Source organism: Uranotaenia lowii, chromosome 3, assembly GCF_029784155.1.
Source record: "Uranotaenia lowii strain MFRU-FL chromosome 3, ASM2978415v1, whole genome shotgun sequence".
NCBI lineage: Eukaryota > Metazoa > Arthropoda > Insecta > Diptera > Culicidae > Uranotaenia > Uranotaenia lowii.
In genome coordinates, this window is record NC_073693.1 from 112,521,967 (window position 1) to 112,540,844 (window position 18,878).

At 30.7% G+C, this 18,878-nt stretch overlaps 1 protein-coding gene across 1 annotated transcript in view; it reads right to left on the reverse strand.

Moving 5' to 3' along the window:
* The window catches only part of LOC129756773 (uncharacterized), a 40,881-nt gene that overhangs the window by 3,198 nt on the left and 18,805 nt on the right, over nucleotides 1-18,878 (reverse strand). Inside the window, exons 2-3 of the mRNA XM_055753781.1 lie at nucleotides 10,148-10,264; nucleotides 9,708-10,040 (exon numbers count right to left, since the gene is read on the reverse strand). Of these exons, the coding sequence (XP_055609756.1) occupies nucleotides 9,708-10,040; nucleotides 10,148-10,264 (450 nt within the window). The remainder of the gene's footprint in view (nucleotides 1-9,707; nucleotides 10,041-10,147; nucleotides 10,265-18,878) is intronic.

Genomic DNA, 18,878 nt, shown 5'->3' on the forward strand with positions numbered 1-18,878 from the left:
CTCAATTCTACATTAATAAATCTAAATCAAATCAGATTAGCATACATTCCAAATCTGGTGTGAAAAGTTTTATACAGTTTTTATTAAATCTTATTTAGAATCGACTGCTATTTAATTATTAAATAAATAGCCAACCAGTCAAGATAACAATACCAAAACTAGTTCTGTAAGATATCGTAAAATGTTTCGAGAACAGTTCAAATTTGAAATAATGTATACCAATAACTTTGACCTTACAGCATGTACAAATTATCAAGTGACCAATATAACGACAATTGGCTTATCATAAGCATTATTACAGAGAACAGATACATTATTGTAAGTAGGACCAAAACATAACTCACACTTTACACTATCATAAAACTTCAATAATTCTTTCAAAATCCCAGTTACCCTGAGGATAGTGAAAAACAGCACCGAAACATCGGTTAAATAAACACTTCATGTTGGGATAAATTAGACTGGTTGGCTATGTATAAGTTTGTTTATTTACTTGGTTTTTTTATAAGCCAAGGAAAAAAAATCATTTTGGATTAAAGTTTTATAACAAACTATGTAAATAAAAACAATTTCATAAATATTTATCAAAATTTTAAAATAAAGATATTAAGTTTTTTTTCTAATTTCATCATTTATTTCATTAAAGGATGTTTTTATCACCAATAACTTCATATCAATTTTAAACGAGACAAAAAACAGTTTTTTTTTAAATTGTACTTACGGATAGTTTTCCCATCTATCGTATCCATAAAATATTATGAGAGAGTGGTAAATCATGGGCCACTTTTTTCTATATTCCAATTTTTTTTTTCATTTTAAAAGATAAAATGAAGAAATATATGGTATAGTTTATAACATTTCTAACGTATGATAAGGCAATTTTTCAAAACATGTAATAACTTATTTTCCCCAAGTTCAGACTGTTTTAAAAAAGTAATATCTTTTGGATTTTTATAAAATGGTGGGGAATCGTGGGCCACCAAATCCAAATTGACCAAACAGCATGTAAAGTATGTGAGTTGACCCAAAACTGTAATTTCATGATTCATTTCGTTATTTAAAAATAATTTCAGATGAGGAATCTAAAAAGAGAATTGTGTATGATCGAAAAGTTTGGAAAACCTGGCCCGCGAACGTTTCGGCAAAATTCTGCATATACGATGGTCAACAATTTTTTATAACTCTTCATTTAGCATAAAAAAACTTTACAGATAGAAAAAAAAACGTATTTTTAGTTCTCTTGGGAGCTTGTGATATAGCTCAGTTGGCAGTGATTTGTTGTCTCCTGAGCCGATGTCCGTGAGTTCGAGCCCAAGAGTAAACATCGAACACAGTTGTACCGGATAAGTTTTTCAATAACGACTAGCCAACTGCAACGTTGATATAAAGTCGCGAATGCCATAAAGATGGTAAAATGACTATAATTGAAAAAAAAAAAAAGTATTTTAGTTCTGTATGTTTTTTAAAACATAAAATATAGGTGGCCCAAGGCAGGCCCGTGCGAAGGACTCGTCCATGGGGGGGAGGGGGGGTTTCGAAATTCAAATTCAGCCAAAAATAATAACAATACCAAAAGTACACAAGAAATAAGAAAATTGATTTCTAAACAATTTTCCAACATTAAATTATCACACAAACTAGAAAAATAGTAAATTTTACTGATTAAATTAATCACCATTTTCAAAACGAATGAACTAGAAATTTGCTTAAAAAAATTCTAAGCAGTCTAATTTTCAAATTTGAAATCAATATTTCCGAAACATCAAATAAAGAATGCAAATCAAAATTTCGAATAAAGCTTCGGGCATATGAATCAATGCACAGAAATAGAATTCATGAAATGATAAAAAAAACTGAATTCTCAAACAATATCAGATCACGTAAAATATTGATGATGATTGAAAATTGCTAGAAAAAATACAATGATTGTTATTTATTATTCATCTTGTTTTAATTTTCTTTTCTTCATTTTCAATGGCAAGATTGATTAAAAAATCCGCCGTAATATCTTGATTTGGAAAAAATTATCTCGATAAGAAGTGTAAATTCTTGATAAGGAAAAAATTTGAACTTAGAAGAATTTTCTCAAAAGATGATAAAAGTATTTTATTTGATGCTGTAAATGTTGAAAGCACAAAGATAATACAAATAAAGTTAACATTGCGCTTCAAAATTTAACTTCAAAGATACTTTTTCGAATCAAATAAATTATAGGTAAGATAAATTAAAAATCATGACAAAAACATGATAATCTAATATATAAAGATGAGTTGGGCAATATATGTTTGTATATATATATATGCACCTTATACAAATCCACACCGCTTAACCGATCAGCTTGAAATTTGGTACAATGATGTAAACGGACATGAGAAAGGTCGAGGTAATAGTTTTGAGCCCCTCCCACCTAAGAAAAGGGACCCTCCCATACAACTTACGTTTTTATTCCCATGAACCAAAAGTCATGGCACCCATTTGTCAACCGATTTTCGTTCCCTTTGGCGGGATTGTTTTCACCATCACCATGGGCCAGGCATTAGAAACGACCATCCAAAGTTCACGTGTACTGGAAAGCAAATCAAAGCTTGCTGAGCATAAAAAAATTTAAAGGAGAAATTTTGGCGGGTGTTTTTTCCTTCTACTGTTCAAAGCACGTGGTATCGGTGCAAGGTATTTGATTGCAATAATGAACCTTCATTTAGAATAAAAAAAAACTTCTCGCCTGTTAGAAATAAATTGATAAAAACAGTGGTTGAGTATCTATTAGAATATGCAGTGTGTAAAGCATGGATATATTAACTCATGTTCATTAATAATTGCATGCTTCAGTTGAATAACTATTTGGACTGAAAACTTATGTTCTGGCTTTGAGGAACCATTCATTTTCATACATTCGGAACTCTTCATAGGGAAACAATTAATAAAACTGAGGGTTGTAAGTTTGTAAGTTCAAGGCTGCGATCTCAACACTTTGATTGCCGTGTAGGAATTTAATTTACAATAGGAATTAGACAATTAAACGATCATTTTATGCAAAAAATTAAATCCAAACCCAACGCACGAGACTTTTAGTATTTTTTATTGTTATTATTGATCATTGATGTGTTCAATTCTACCATCCAATTATAAGAAAAGTTAAAAAGCAAATTGAAAACATGCAGAGGAAGTCTTTTATAAGGTTTCAGCGGAAATCTATTTAGAAATTTCTAAGTACAAAATAAAACTAAAATGGGTGTTTCATTCTACGAGGGGATCTTGAAAAGAGGTCGTTAACATTCGTTTACAAGCTTAATATATGGGATTTTCACTAGATAACCCAACGAAAAGATAAAAAAATGTTATCATTTGATAAAAAAAATGGAAATTCAATTCAAGCTTCCTAAAAAATGGGGGGTGTAAAAAAAGGTTTCCAGAATTGCGGTATCGGGACCGGACAAATCTAGCCTATTTTATCGAAAAATCTGGCCAAATCCAGCATCTGTTTTCAAAATGTTCAAACCGATATCCTGGCAATATCCGGGCTAACTTGGACAAAACCGCGCAATTATTCAGTAAAAATAATGGAAAATATACTTGCAATATTTTTTTTCAACAAACCACATCAGCAGATTTTAAATTGCTTCTAAAACTTGCCATTGGAAAATTCTTTTTGAACGTAAAAATGAAAAACTATAATAGTTATAAAATCTCAGATTATGTTACGATTTAAAAATGATGTGAATAAATCCGGGCTTTTTGCAACAAAATCCGGGAAACCGGGCCAGAGCGGACTGACCTCAAATTTTGATTCAAATGTTCTAGCAAATCTGGGCAACCAGCAACCTTAGATTGAAATGTTTTTCGTGATAGAATGGATAAGCATTCAAGGGAAATTATTTCAAATTTCTATTAGCAAACCTTAAAACCATTAGTTATTCAATAATATGAAAACTATATACTTTGCTAATAATCCCAATTAAAACTTTAAGAAGACTAACAAAACTTACAAAGCTACATGGCCAAAGGTGGTCTAATTTGTTATGATGATGAACAAAAAGCTTTCAAAATTTCTAAGAGTAAAACGACTCATTTCGATTTATATTTTATGTAAACCCGAGCAAGGCCGGGTAAAATCAGCTAGTATGATATTAAACATGATATAATGAAAACAAGAGAAACGTTTAAAAATTTTCTTCGCAATATTGCGTCCCGAAAAGGACAGAAAGTGGAAACTATGTTATTCTTATTTAAATTATAGTGTCAATGGCAGAAGATTATGTTTTCAGAACACAAAAATTCGGAAGTAAAAATCAAAGACAAACTTATGTAAAAAATTTCATTTCATTTAAATAGTTTTACTTTAAAATTTGGTAAATTTATTTTAAAATTAAAACGAAATTTGAAGATGAAAAAGATAAGTTTTTAAATGTTTCGGAAAGTTTTTTTTTTTCAAAAATTCTAATTATTTAAAAAAAATCAGAAAGAAATGCCATTGATAACTTACAGGAACATGATTTTGGTGTCTATGATTGAATGATTGATTTGGTAGATTTAAGCTTCCTAAACTCGAATCTTCTGTTAAATTTTGAAGAAGCTTTAAAATGTAGCAGTTTCAAGTGAAATAAATCATTGATAATTGATGAAGTATGAAATTTACGGTTACAGAAATAAAATTCTTATTCTGAATTTGATTGTACCCATTTAATTCAATTAAGGAATTAAAAGTGATGAAGTATGATCTAAAACAAATAAAATTCTACACTTTATAAAAATTCATGAAGATAACATTACAAGTATTTCTGACATAACTGGATTAAGTTAAAAAAATTGAATTCATTTAAAAAAATTTGTTCAAACTTACAACACATTTTAATTTTTGCTTTAAAAATATCTAAAATTTGGTTAAAAACTTTATTTTTTCTCGGATTTTCATCCAGTTGGATGATTTATCCCGTCAAAAAAAACTTCAAAAGTATACAAATTGAAAAACTCTATAACTTTGTTCGTAGTGCTCAAAATTACTTGAAGTCTTGAGGAGAATTGATAATTGGCTCATACCTTTATTTTTAAATGTTGTGTTTTTGTTTTATAAAGTTGTCAAAAAAACGCAGAGTGGTCTGAAATTATTTTAAAATATTTGCAAAAGTTATTCAAAAAACAATAGCTGATAGAAAATTTGTATATGTAGTTCCAGGGTACCCGAATAAGTCAAAATTATCTTTTAAATTCTGTACACCTCGAAGGATGTAATTTTGTGACCTAGTGTAATTTACCAAATCTATTTTGAATGTAATGTTGAGCATTTAGAAGAACAAGAAATACAAAATGAAATTGAGACTGAAATTGGTTTAATGAAGAATATTTTATATCAGCATATTTTTCGGTAAATGAAAATCCTTAGTAATAAAAAAGAGGATACTAGGTTTAAGATTTTGATTTGCTAATTCTGATGTCCATTGTAAGGCATGATACATGGCTTCCAACTTGTTGATGTATAAAATAAGTATTCGATGAATTAATTCTAAATTTTAAATGAATGGTTTGAAATAATGAATTCTGAATTCTGAATAAAAAACCATTCGTAAGGCGAAGTAGGGTTTTTGTATGTCAAGCTTAGAGATTATATGGAAAAGGTTGATTGAATTTCAAATCGGAATTTACAATTAAAAATAAGTTTCAATTCGTAAACGGAGGCGAGAAAATTTTCTAATTTTCCTGTTAACACTTATTTAACAACTTTTAAGATCAAGTAATTTCTCTTAACTTCTTCGAAAATTTTACATGTAAAAAATCTTCATGCGGAGGGGGGTTAAACCCCTAAACCAACACCCCCCCCCCCCCCGTTCGCACGGCCTTGGCCCAAGGTACCCCAAAAAATGTGGCCCACGATTCCCCACAAGCTTTGATTTTCAAAATGCTTGCTTTTGTGTGACTTATTGACGTTTCATCGAAAATTCCTTTTCCACGTGAAAGAATATTACAATTAACATGAAAGGTATGAGTTTATTTTTGTTTTAATCTTTAGGTTCCCCATCGCTGCAATAAGCGGGTGCTTGTTTAATTATGTAAGTTATTTTTTAATGTTTTTAAGCTTGGTAAATAAAAAAAGCGTGGGATGCGTATTTTTGTCAACACCATATAAAAAATATGCTTACGCAAAGCGATGGCGATTATAGTTTGATTGAGATTTTTATCTCAACACACATCTGAGATATTAAGAGTGGCCCACGTAACCCCTCTCTCTACTACTATTAAAATATCCAATTCCACTAGTTTACAGCATTTTTGAACTAAGTAAACTGAAGGTCATTTTTAATGTGAAATCGGGCGCTGAATCCGAAAACGATATTAAAAAAAAATTCAGTAGAACAGATTTTGAGTTATGCTCCAAATATGAAAATATGGAAAAATAAAAAAAAAGTACTTTTACTTAGATTGAAATATCTCGAGCTGCATAACATTAATTTGAAACCTCTTTTTTGCATACTAAAGGTGAATAGATTATCTATCGATCCTTTGAACTTTATTTTTGCGTATAACCAACAGTATTGTTGATATTCGTAACTTAATGATAGAAAAAAAAAATATAAAAACGCATTTTTTTAGAGAAAATTTTGATTTAACGAAAGTTGCAGACTCGATGGTTACCTTTTTGGTTTTAAGTCCAATCGTGTAGCAGTTTTCGGTTGAAATACTTATCTTAACTTAGACTTTAATAAAATTAATCATAAAAAACAATCAGCTTGTTAAGAAAAAAGTACTGAATGAAAAACCAGTATTTTTTGTTCCTTCCGAGCATAATACATTAAAACCAAATTCAAGTTTGAGGCTCAAGCAGCCCCTCCCAATAGTTAGATCTTTCTGAAATTTGGCTTGCGATCTTCTGGTAAAGTAATAAATAATTCTGAATTGAAGCAAATGAGATTTTCCATGTTTAATTCTTCCAATACTATGATTAGTACACTGCGGTTCGTTAAATTGAAAAAAAAATGCGAAAATTACTATTAAGGTAAAGGAACCATAACTTCTTCAATTTTCAACCGATTTTGATAAACAACCACATATTTGTTTTGAATTGACATTTAAGGTCAACAGAAAATCAGATTTTTTAAGTGTCGAGTCAAAAACTCTGCTGAATCAAAATTTTCTCTAAAAAAAAATGCGTTTTTTATTATTTTTTTTCTATCATAAAGTAACGAATATCAACAATACTGTTGATTATACGCAAAAATGAAGTTCAAATGATCGATAGAAAATTTATTCATCTTTAAATATGTAAAAGAGAGATTTCAAATTAATGCTATGCAGCTCGAGATATTTTGATATTAGTAAAAGTATTTTTTTTAATTTTTCCAAATTTTCATATTTGAAGTATAACTCAAAAACTGTTCTACTGAGAATTTCTTGAATTTCATTTTCAGATTCAGCGCTCAATTTCACATTTAAAATATAGGTCGGACATTTAAGTTCACGATTTCTTTTTTTAAAATTTGGTAAACTAGTGTTATTTTTGAAGTTTCCTTTGGTTTTCATGAATTTTGACCAGCAAATTGGTTCAATGATTTGATAAATAATCAGTAGAAAATTTCAGAAACCGTGATTAAACCATGTTTTGGCAGTTATTCCTGATAACTCCAGATTACTCATTACTGATATTAAACATAAATTTATATTGACATTGCTTAAAAATATAAAAGGGACGTTTTTGAATGAAGTGCTTCGTTTGAAAACAAATTGAGGTGTTTTCCTGACTTCTCTGCCAATTTAATCAAATAATCACTGGATTCTGCTTTGTTCCGATTTTGTGTGGAAAAATTTCAAATGCCCCGATTTTGCCAGGATTCAGGAAAAATTATGCTGATTGGCTCAGCCCACATAAATGCGGGAAAATTCTGCAATTCATACTGTAAGAGGCCGTCAAAAAATTTGTTCGCTTCAGGATAGTTATTTCATCTCCGAAAATGACCACATGTCTTGAAGTAATTGTAAAGCTCGTGATTTTATTGAAAAACGGCATGTTTTGTTTCTCTGGCGCAATGTGTTATGGCAGCCATTGTTCAAGTAAAACATGAAAATTTCAATAACTAGACTTCCGAGGGTTGGGTATATCAATGAAGTTTTTTACCGAATAGGATCGTTTAAGTTTGTGATCAATGAGGTGTTAAATTCCATGTTTTTTGCTATTATTCTTTGTTTTTCATTTGCTCCCTATGTGTTGTTATCGTCTCAATGGAGCATATATGATTCACCTCAATACCCAAATCTATAAAATGGATACTTAAAATAACTTTTAATTATGCACCTTCTGTTTTAAACTAAAGTTGTTAATCAATATTTCTAATTTTAAATCGTGGAAAATCTCGTGGTTAGGAAATAGTTAATAAGGCCTGGGTCATTAATTAGAGAAGACATAAAATTGGCAAAAAAAATGTCTACGCGGCAGTAACTTTTACATCAAAGCTACCAGAAAAAGTACTTCTCGAGTAAAAGTGGTGGTAAAGAATCTTCATCTTTTGCAGACTTCTACAGTGAAATCCTGATTTTGTCACTCTTATGATGCATTTCAGGGCGACAACTTGTGGAGAGTCACCAAATCGGCAATTTATGTGAAGGAGACTTTTTGGTGGATTGATAAAGTCAACATCAATGACGTTAGCATTACTACAGATAAAATGGGTTTTTGTGTGCTATTATTTGGTAATCCAGTAGCCAGTAGCCTCTGTTCTATATTCGAATTTCATTGAATTTATTCACACGTTCCTTTCAACACTTTGTTTTGACCAGTTTTCAGAATTAAGAACGATGGATACAACTTATAGATAATAGCTTGAAGAGAATTTCGCTGAAGACAATTCGTCAAAGCATGTATTTAGTAGGTATATGATGCTTAGGTGAGACAAACATTGATTCAACTCTACCAAGACTCGATTGAGCGGTGCCTCGATAATCCGTTTACTTTGACTTTATTATCCGATCAAAATTTTTTCGGGTATTTTATTACATTGAAAGTAAATAAGAATATAATAGTTTATAATTGAATGATATTGCAACTGAAGAAAATAAGACTGAAGAAAATTAATTTGGTTTTGAGGGCATCATTTGTCTTCAGATCATAGTAAAACTATGACGGAATGCTTCTCAGACAAAGACGTATTTAGAATTAGAGCTTATTTGAGTGATTATCGTTTATGCACTTCGTGGTTTTGTGAACATAGCTCAAGTTCCCTGAAAATTTTCAACAACTGTCATTTAGCGATGCGATGTTGTTGTAAATTTATATTTTTTTTATCATTTTCGACTGTTCAAAATGATTTTTAAGGAAAACTAACAAATCATGCAATGAAGAGTTAACTTGCTTTAAAAATAAAAACTTTTTCCCAAAAATATGAGTTGATATCGCAAACTTTCAGAGTAAATGCGGTTATTCTTTCCAAAAAGATGATTGCTTCTCAATTCAATTAAAGACATTAATAAGATATAACAAATGATAGCAATTATACTGTGTAATTTTTCAATCAGATAATCAGGAGCATGCAAAAAACTTCATTCGATTCTACTAATGACTTCCGGATACCAAATTTTAGATATCCTCGAAAAAGTTTGATAAAACCGAGTCCCCCAATAAACATTTGCTGACCCCATTTCGGAACCATAATTTTTCAAATTAATTAGCCTGAAATTATGTCGAACTCTATCCTAAATCCCAAGATGCCAAAATTCACACTTACTCGGCCTCGCACCGCATCGGTTGGCACATTCCAGCTTGTAGACGTTATGATAGGTGGTATGGTCGGTTCCACAAACTGGACTATAGTGGCTTAGGGTTAGACAGTTGGAGAGACATCCGTAGAAGTCCCGTGACCTAGTTGGCGGTTTATCCGAAGATTCGAACGCCGGAGTCTGCTGTTGGGGTCTGCTGCTCTGATGCTGGGGCCGGGTCACTCGAATCGGAGAAAACCCGCCGAGATCGCCACTGCCACTTGACGAGGGTCCATCCGAGAAGAATGTGGGTCGACCCGATGGGATCGAATTGCCGAGCGAAGGTCGGGGGCGATTTCGCACTAATTAGGGAGAAAATTGATGGGAACCATCCATAAATTTCATAAATTTTATTGAACAGAGAACAGAGAAAATGCGCTGAAACTCAAACAAAACAGGTGATAATTACCGAATTTAAAATTCGAATGATAATAGGCTAGGAAGGGACTTCGATTGGAAGACAGCTGGCGTCCCTCCCTCGGGTGAATCTCCTCGGATTGGGATGAGCTCGGCTGGATCAGGAGTGCTATTTGAGAAAATCAAAAGAAAAAAAAAACATCATAAGAAACAAGATAAGACACCGTCAATTCACACGACTAGCAAGCAAGCAAGCAATCAAAAAGCCAAACCGTTAGCGCAAAACTTATTGGTGCAGATATCACTTCATTAACAGGCGTTTTACTTTGTGTTCCGATCTTTGGGTTCCAAAAATAATATGATTTATTGGCGGTTTTCTAAGCAGTGCTTAACATCGGGTGTAGGTCATCCGAAGGCAGCACACAATGTGTGACAACAAACTTTCTTTTCTAAAGCCTTGAACTGTTTGTTTTATGGAAGAATGCTACAAAATTTTGAAAGTCAGCTGAATTGAAAAAAAAAAAGACAAACATCATCTTGGCCGATTAAGGCTTCACAAACTGAATACCATACAATTGAGAAAAGTGGTTTAATAGTTCTCAAAATTCTGGTTCTGCTATTACTTTTCCGTTCAAATTTATCATGATTTTTTGATACGGTAAAACCATACTTGTAATCACTGTACATTTTTCACATTTGACAATACGCTGAAAATGTTTAACAAAGTTGTAATTCAACTTTAAACCTTGACGCACGAAAGTTTATTTGATTTGACAGTTTTGCCAGAAGTAGTAGTTAGTCCGATACAAAGTTGAAGGTTTTGTAGGTTTAAATTTGAGTTATCCGAATAAGCTTAAACTTTGCCAGTATTGGTTTTAAGATTAATTTTATCAAGATTAGGGCAAATAACTAGGATTTAAACAAGTTGGGTAAAGAGGACATTATTTCCGTTACCGTCAAACGGGGTATCATGCAACAGCGGGGTTCGATGCAACATTTATATAACACCACACTGAATCAATTTTTAATTTAATGTTTTGTATTAAAGTTATCTTTTTATGATAACAAAATGGTGATGACATAATTTCTCGCATCTTAAGCTATTTTTTAAAAGTTTTTTTTTATTTTTATATAAAATTTGAAAAATCAAGCAACAAATGTACAAATTTTAACGATTTAGATGCCGAAAAAAACTTTACCCAGTTTGACGGATTGGCTTGATAATATTACCTACACACCTTTTACTGGTTTTCTCATGCTATATCAACACTGTTGGTGTAAAAGTATTTTTCGAACAGTCATCCAATTTAAAAAAATATATTTTTGAAATTCAGTTAGGTGTCTGGGGTAAAATGCAACAAAATGCAAATCAAAGATACACCTTGTAAATCTCGTTTCCATGTGCTGGAATATGATTGTTTGCATTACGCGTTTATAAACATTGAAATTTCATTCAATCAAACATTTATCTTTATGATTTCTGCTTTTAGAAATTTTCGTAGTACTATTTAATCCCTAAATATATGCAGCATACTTATTTTCAGAAAAAAATGCTAAAATTAGATTTTATAGATAAAAAAATTACTGCAATTGGTGTTTTCATGCGTAATGATCTTTAAGGCATCGCAAATATATTAAAAACGATAAATTTTCAAACTTGTTCATGAGAAATTTCATTAAAAATGTTTTTAGAAAATTTAAAATTACTAAAGAAACCAATAGTTTTTCTTACTACTCCAATTTGATGTCCCATCATCTCTTAAACTTTTGATGTAAGATGTAAGATTAACTGTGAACATAAGTTTTTTAGAAGCCATTGAAGTTGAAAATTCTTGCATGTTGCCCCAGTTGACGGTAAGTAATTTAGGAATCTAAGATGGTGTCTGTCTTTGGTAAAGCAAATACTCAATCTGAAATACAAATTCCAAAACTAGAACCGCTATTATAGTTTGGTTAGGTTATAGTTCGTGTAAATTTAGTAGATCTGGATTATTGAAAAAGATTAAGACATTTCACGAAAATTTTAGTCATGCTCTTTATTGGCATAATTTAAAGGTTCTGGCTTTTGACACGAATGAATTAAGAAATCTGCTACTGAAATATAGAATAAAAAATTTGAATGAAGAATTTTACTAGTCTTTAATTTTTGGCTACTTTCCGGAATTTGTACATTAGAGTTACTATCCTGGCTTGAATTAAAACTTTTAGCCTAAGGTTGCCAGATTGCCCGGTTTTATCCGGGTTGGCCCGGATATTTAATAAATAATTAGGTAATAGTCCATCCCGGACCAGTTGCCTGGATTTCTTTAAAAAAACCCGAATATTTTCCGGATTTGTTCACTTTATTTGGCAAATCTAACAAAAAAACAAATCGAGTAATAAACCTTTCATATTTATTCCTTCAGATGAATTTTTTTGAGCAAGTTTTGAATGAATTTACATTAAAGGTTTTTTAAATGCCTAAAATACGATTTGAAATCTGTCAATAAGTTTTAGTAAAAATATTTTTGGATTGGATTTTTCAAGGTTTTAATAAAGTCGTCTGGATGTGTCCAGCCTAAAAACGCGTCAAAAAAATCAGGCATCTTTTTTTCATTCAATTTCAATACGTTTGAAGGCTAAAAATTTTGTTCTATCGAAACAAACGTCCCAAACAAAGCATTCTTTAAAACAAGTTTTGCAACACTGCCAGATTTTCCGCCAATTTTCAGAAACATCAGTTTAACAAGAAAGTTAATGATTAAAAGGTCTATGCAAAGTTGTAGCCAAAGAATATTCCAGTAAGCTCCATGTATTGGAATATTTGCTTCGCGTCAATATAAGATATTATTCAAAAATTAAAAAAAAAACATTGTTCGAACGATGTTTCGTGTTTTTTAATACAAAATATCAAATCAGAACCCGAGTACCTTTATCTTTATTTAAAAATCTGCAAAAATCTGTCGTTCTTTCCACCAAAAAAGAAACCTAATAGACTTCAGACGTTTTGAAATTCGTAAAAATTTGCAATTCAACTCACCCTAATAGTTACCACACTTGACCAAACTGCCAATGATGGTTAAATGTTTCATGGCACCAATTTATGCCGAGGTCATTCGGTGGGAACAAATTCACATTTCACTAATTTTGAAGTTCACATGAAAACTAATGAAACCTCCGTTGGATATTTTCGGATACGAACAGTTGACATTACAGTAATATTTTGACTTTCTGGAATTCATAAAAATAGAAGTCATAGCTACATATTTCAGTAATTTGTTGAACTGCTTAAATTCAATTATTTATATTTTCATTTCTTTTTTTTTATTAGCTATGATTTTGCTAGCTTGAAGACATCGAACCAAAATCCAGAAAGGTTAAGGTTTATGAAAGTGCTTAATAATACTTTTGTATGAATTTGTCTTTCTTCATCCTGCCCATAATGAAATTTCCATTCAAAGCAAGATGCCAATAAAACCCACGTACTCTAAATTTTTTTAAATCAAACGTTCCAGTACCTAAACAATCCAAAAATAGTTGAAAGCAGAAAGACGCATAAAAAAGTTATGAGATCAATTGCTCAGTTATGAAAATTCATCAAGTTTTCTCAGCTTAAATGTTTGAATATTGAAAATTTGTTCATGCGTCGTGGGCAAAATTGATAATTAATATTTGAACAGTTAAAATATCATTGGGAAAAAATAAGAAAACTATAAAAACTTCCTAATGTCATTAAAGGGCTTGGGATAAGGTTGCTAGATTGCCCGGTTTTATCCGGGTTTGGCCGGATATTTCATACAAAGTTTTAAAAAGTCCGGGCCAGTCCTGTTGCCTGGATATTTTTTGAAAAAAAAGCCCGGATTTTGCTCCGATTTATTCAAGTTGATTGGATTTTTCCCGGATTTTTGGTCGTCAATTTTGAAATTATATGTCCGGCTTGATACGTGCTATAAAAATTCTGGCATCCTAAGCTTAAGATTAGATAGGTAATAGATCTTCAATAATAGTTTCTAGGAAACGTGATTTGGAAATACCTGGGTGCTATGTTTTAATTTATTTTTTTGCGTATGTTAGTACATAGTTTTGATTCAATAGGGAAAGATTGTTAAAAAAAATTTTAAAAATCAAAAATTTAATATTGTTTTAAGTATTAAAAAATGTTCGACGAAAAAAATAACTTTTTTTTTGCAGATTTAATTTATCGGCCTAGCGGTGAAAAGTGATGTTTTTTTAGTAGGGACATCTAAAGATTATCTAAAGAATACAAATTACGGTGATTAATCCATCATAACAGTAAAAAATAAAAATTTATGGTTTTAGCATTTACCCACTTCTGATCCTGAGGCTCCTCAATTTGTATGCAGAAACATCCAATATTTCTCTTAGAGATTTTTTGAGCTCTTTTATAAAAATACTAGCTGACCCGGCAAACTTTGTTAAGCCTGTAATTTTTGAGTATTTTTTTATATTTTAGCACTGTTCCTTAGTCAGCCTTCCTTTTAAGTGTATAAAAGCTAGTGGATACCTTTGTATCAAAAAAAATCCAGAATTATGGTTCGTTATTCGAATTTCGTTATTTAAAGTTCATTAAAAAAACTGCTAATCGAAAGGAAATATCATACATAAATTTACATTCAAAACCGGCATTTCGTGACACAAAAACTCTCATACGATTTGCTCTAATAAGTTCGCTAACTTTTGTTTAGCGAACTTATTTTCTTGTTGAGGTAGCGTATAATGAAGTTCTGCTAATGATCAGTTCCGGCAACTTAAGAACGCTTAATCTATCAAGTTTCAATTTAGTTTAGTCATCATTCCTATTCAAATACTTCTATCTCATAAAGTATTTCAAAAATGTTGAAGAATGTTGTCAATAGAAAATGGGTCTTTTTGCTAGAGTCGTCAGAGTTGTATTTTGGATTTGTGTTAACCTCTGTATTTAAATACATTACAGTTTTCTCATGGTCGTCAGAATAGAAAATTTAAAAAATGAACCCGGAACATTTAAAGAATAAAATTTATTTTTTTATTTATTATTTCAAATGTCTTTTTTTGGACTTTGTACTAAATGCACATTTGTGTCATCATTATCTTTTTTTCAATTTTCTGTCAGGGATTGCCAAATTGCACTAGGAATTAAAGAATTTAGAAAAAAAAGAATTTAAACTTTCTTGTATTTAAATTATTTTTCTCTTAACAGATAAACCCTGAATGAAAGCAAATCTATTTTGAGTATTTGGAAAAGAAATTCAAAATATTCACAAATTACTTAAATTTATAGTTTATGATTGTAAGATAAGAAACTGTAATCCAGACAGTTAAATTTAATACTGAATTTTATTATTAATTTGAATCAATATTCGAAATTTGGCTTTATGAATCTAGATTTTCAGTTATGTTAAAACGTTAATATGAAAGCTAGATTTTCATTGATCTTGACTTTATTTTTTTGATCAAATTTAAGTGTTTATATTCTTTAATTTACTTATGCTTGACAGATTGTTTATTTAGATCTTATATCTGATACGAAACTTATTTTTTATTTTTGTGCATTGGTTTAGATTTTTCTCCATGCTTAAATGTTCGAAATTTTAGGTGGCATGCTTTTTACTTAAAAATTAATTTTTATAATTTTTCAAGTTTTTAGTACTTGATGATATTATTGATTACGATCCTTTTTAATGACTTTTGAAACTGGGAGTTGGATCTAATATCAGGATAAAGTCCTCTATAGCTAAAATTTCAAAAGTTCAGTTTAACCACTAAGCATGAAAGGTAGTGTGGATTTTCCAATGTTTCCTGATCCTCCAATCCGTTTTTATGAGAATGATTCAATTTACTTGGGATCACAAAATTAATAACCTTCAATTCTCAAACTAACTTCATAAAATTAACGAAAAATAAATTAAGGTGATCTTTTACCAGTTATATGACTTTCTATTGGTGTTACCAAAACTCATCAAAAATGATTTGATAATGAAATGTTTCAATTCAATCTCATTAAGTTGTTTTGAGTCTATTGGAAATTTTACAGCCATATTGCTTGAGTTGCTAAAAGTATATGACATTTCAAAAAAAATTAATGGTGAACGAACAAACATCTAAAAAAATCTTAGAATTGTCTTGATTCTGGTGCAAAAAATTACAAATTTTGTCAATATTTTTCGTACAGGCTTTGCTATGCTTCGTAGTTGCAGATCCCCATACGGAAAATCACATCCAAGTATCCATTTTACTGGTGCCACGTGAAAAGTAACACTTACAAAGAAAATGGGCGCAAAAACTTCCTATAGAGAGATGGATGCACATCAGTAAGCCTTGATTGCTTTTGGCGCCTTCCTATTCTGGGTGGTTCGAATGGAAAAAAAATTGAAATTGGGTGCCATGACTTTTATTTGATACGAATAAAAACTAAAAATTTATTTTCAAATTCCACAAAAACATTTTCAAAATTATCTCTCCGTTGTGTTATTCTTCGCGTGAAGACGAACACAACAAAAAAACCCGATTTAATACACTTAACAGTGGATTGGAGCCTTTCTAACAGAGTTTAAATTATATTTGGAAATATATAAAATAATATAGAATATACATGATAGATTCCTTCCCTCTGAATCATATAAGTATGATTTCAGATATTCAAACACGAAAAATTCCAATCTCAATATAAAAAAATAATGCCTGATACGTTTTTTTGGGGAAAAGCGAACTGGTATGTAAGGAGCTCATTTTATGTATGGAAAGAATGGTATTTAAACAGTAGAATTTCCAAGATTTATAACACGCTGAAATGGTGCCGTGGTAGCAACCAGAACTTTCACGTTGCTGGTCACGGTTCGAATCTTACTGTTTTTTTATGCTTTTTTTTTACTGAATAAGTAAAACCAACTACAATATTGATGGATAGCCGTGACGCGTGCCCTAGCATGATACCTTTTTTAGAGCTCAACCATGCATAGAGGAAAAATTCCCACAAAAGGAGGGGAAAGTAATATGACTATTAAATGATTAATCTCATTCTGTAAACTAAATCTGAAATCTTATTCTGATTCTAAAGTTTGAATTTTGAGTTACAACACTTAGTCTAATATTTGAATATAAGTTCCAATTTCAAATTCCAGGTTGATCTTTAATCCAAATTCTTAATCAGAATTCTAAATCTGAATTCTCAATCTGAATTCTGAATCTGAACTCTGAATTTGAATTCTAAATCTGTATTCTGAATCTGAATTCTGAATCTGAATTCTGAATCTGAATTCTGAATCTGAATTCTGAATCTGAATTCTGAATCTGAGTTCTGAATCTGAATTCTGAATCTGAATTCTGAATCTGAATTCTGAATTCTGAATCTGAATTCTGAATCTTAATTCTGAATCTGAATTCTGAATCTGAATTCTGAATCTGAATTCTGAATCTGAATTCTGAATCTGAATTCTGAATCTGAATTCTGAATCTAAATTCTGAATCTGAATTCTGAATCTGAATTCTGAATCTGAATTCTGAATCTGAATTCTGAATCTGAATTCTGAATCTGAATTCTGAATCTGAATTCTGAATCTGAATTCTGAATCTGAATTCTGAATCGGAATTCTGAATCTGAATTCTGAATCTGAATTCTGAATATGAATTCTGAATCTGAATTCTGGATCTGAATTCTGAATCTGAATTCTGAATCTGAATTCTGAATCTGAATTCTGAATCTGAATTCTGAATCTGAATTCTGAATCTGAATTCTGAATCTGAATTCTGAATCTGAATTCTGAATCTGAATTCTGAATCTGAATTCTGAATCTGAATTCTGAATCTGAATTCTGAATCTGAATTCTGAATCTGAATTCTGAATCTGAATTCTGAATCTGAATTCTTAATCTTGTAAATCTCATTTTGATTGTTTTGCATCACACGGTTTTCAACATTGAAATTTCTTTCATCCAAATTTTTTTTTATGATTTCGGATTTTACAACTTTTAATAGTATGGTTTTACCCCTAAAAGTATGCAGCAAACTTAATTTCAGAAAAATTGTGACAAAAAGTTTTCACAAAACAAAATCGTGTTTTCATGCGTAATGATCTTTAAGTCATCGCAAATTTATCAAAAACTGTGCAAATTGGTATTCTTGGAGAAACAATTCCAGAATTGAAAATTGATAAAGTGAGGAGAAATTTTACGGATGATGAAAAGAGCGAAAGAACATTTTTGCAAGGAAAATTTATTAACGTACACCATACTTTACCTCGCAACATCCAGCTTCATCAATTTTTAATTCTGATATTCTTTCTCCATGAATCTAAATTTTTCACCGATATGCCGAAAATAAATTTACAAAAATTCTGAATCTGAATTCTGAATCTGAATTCTGATTCTGAATTCTGAATCTGAATTCTGAATCTGAATTCTGAATCTGAATTCTGATTCTGAATTCTGAATCTGAATTCTGAATCTGAATTCTGAATCTGAATTCTGAATCTGAATTCTGAATCTGAATTCTGAATCTGAATTCTGAATCTGAATTCTGAATCTGAATTCTGAATCTGAATTCTGAATCTGAATTCTGAATCTGAATCTGAATTCTGAATCTGAATTCTGAATCTGAATTCTGAATCTGAATTCTGAATCTGAATTCTGAATCTGAATTCTGAATCTGAATTCTGAATCTGAATTCTGAATCTGAATTCTGAATCTGAATTCTGAATCTGAATTCTGAATCTGAATTCTGAATCTGAATTCTGAATCTGAATTCTGAATCTGAATTCTGAATCTGAATTCTGAATCTGAATTCTGAATCTGAATTCTGAATCTGAA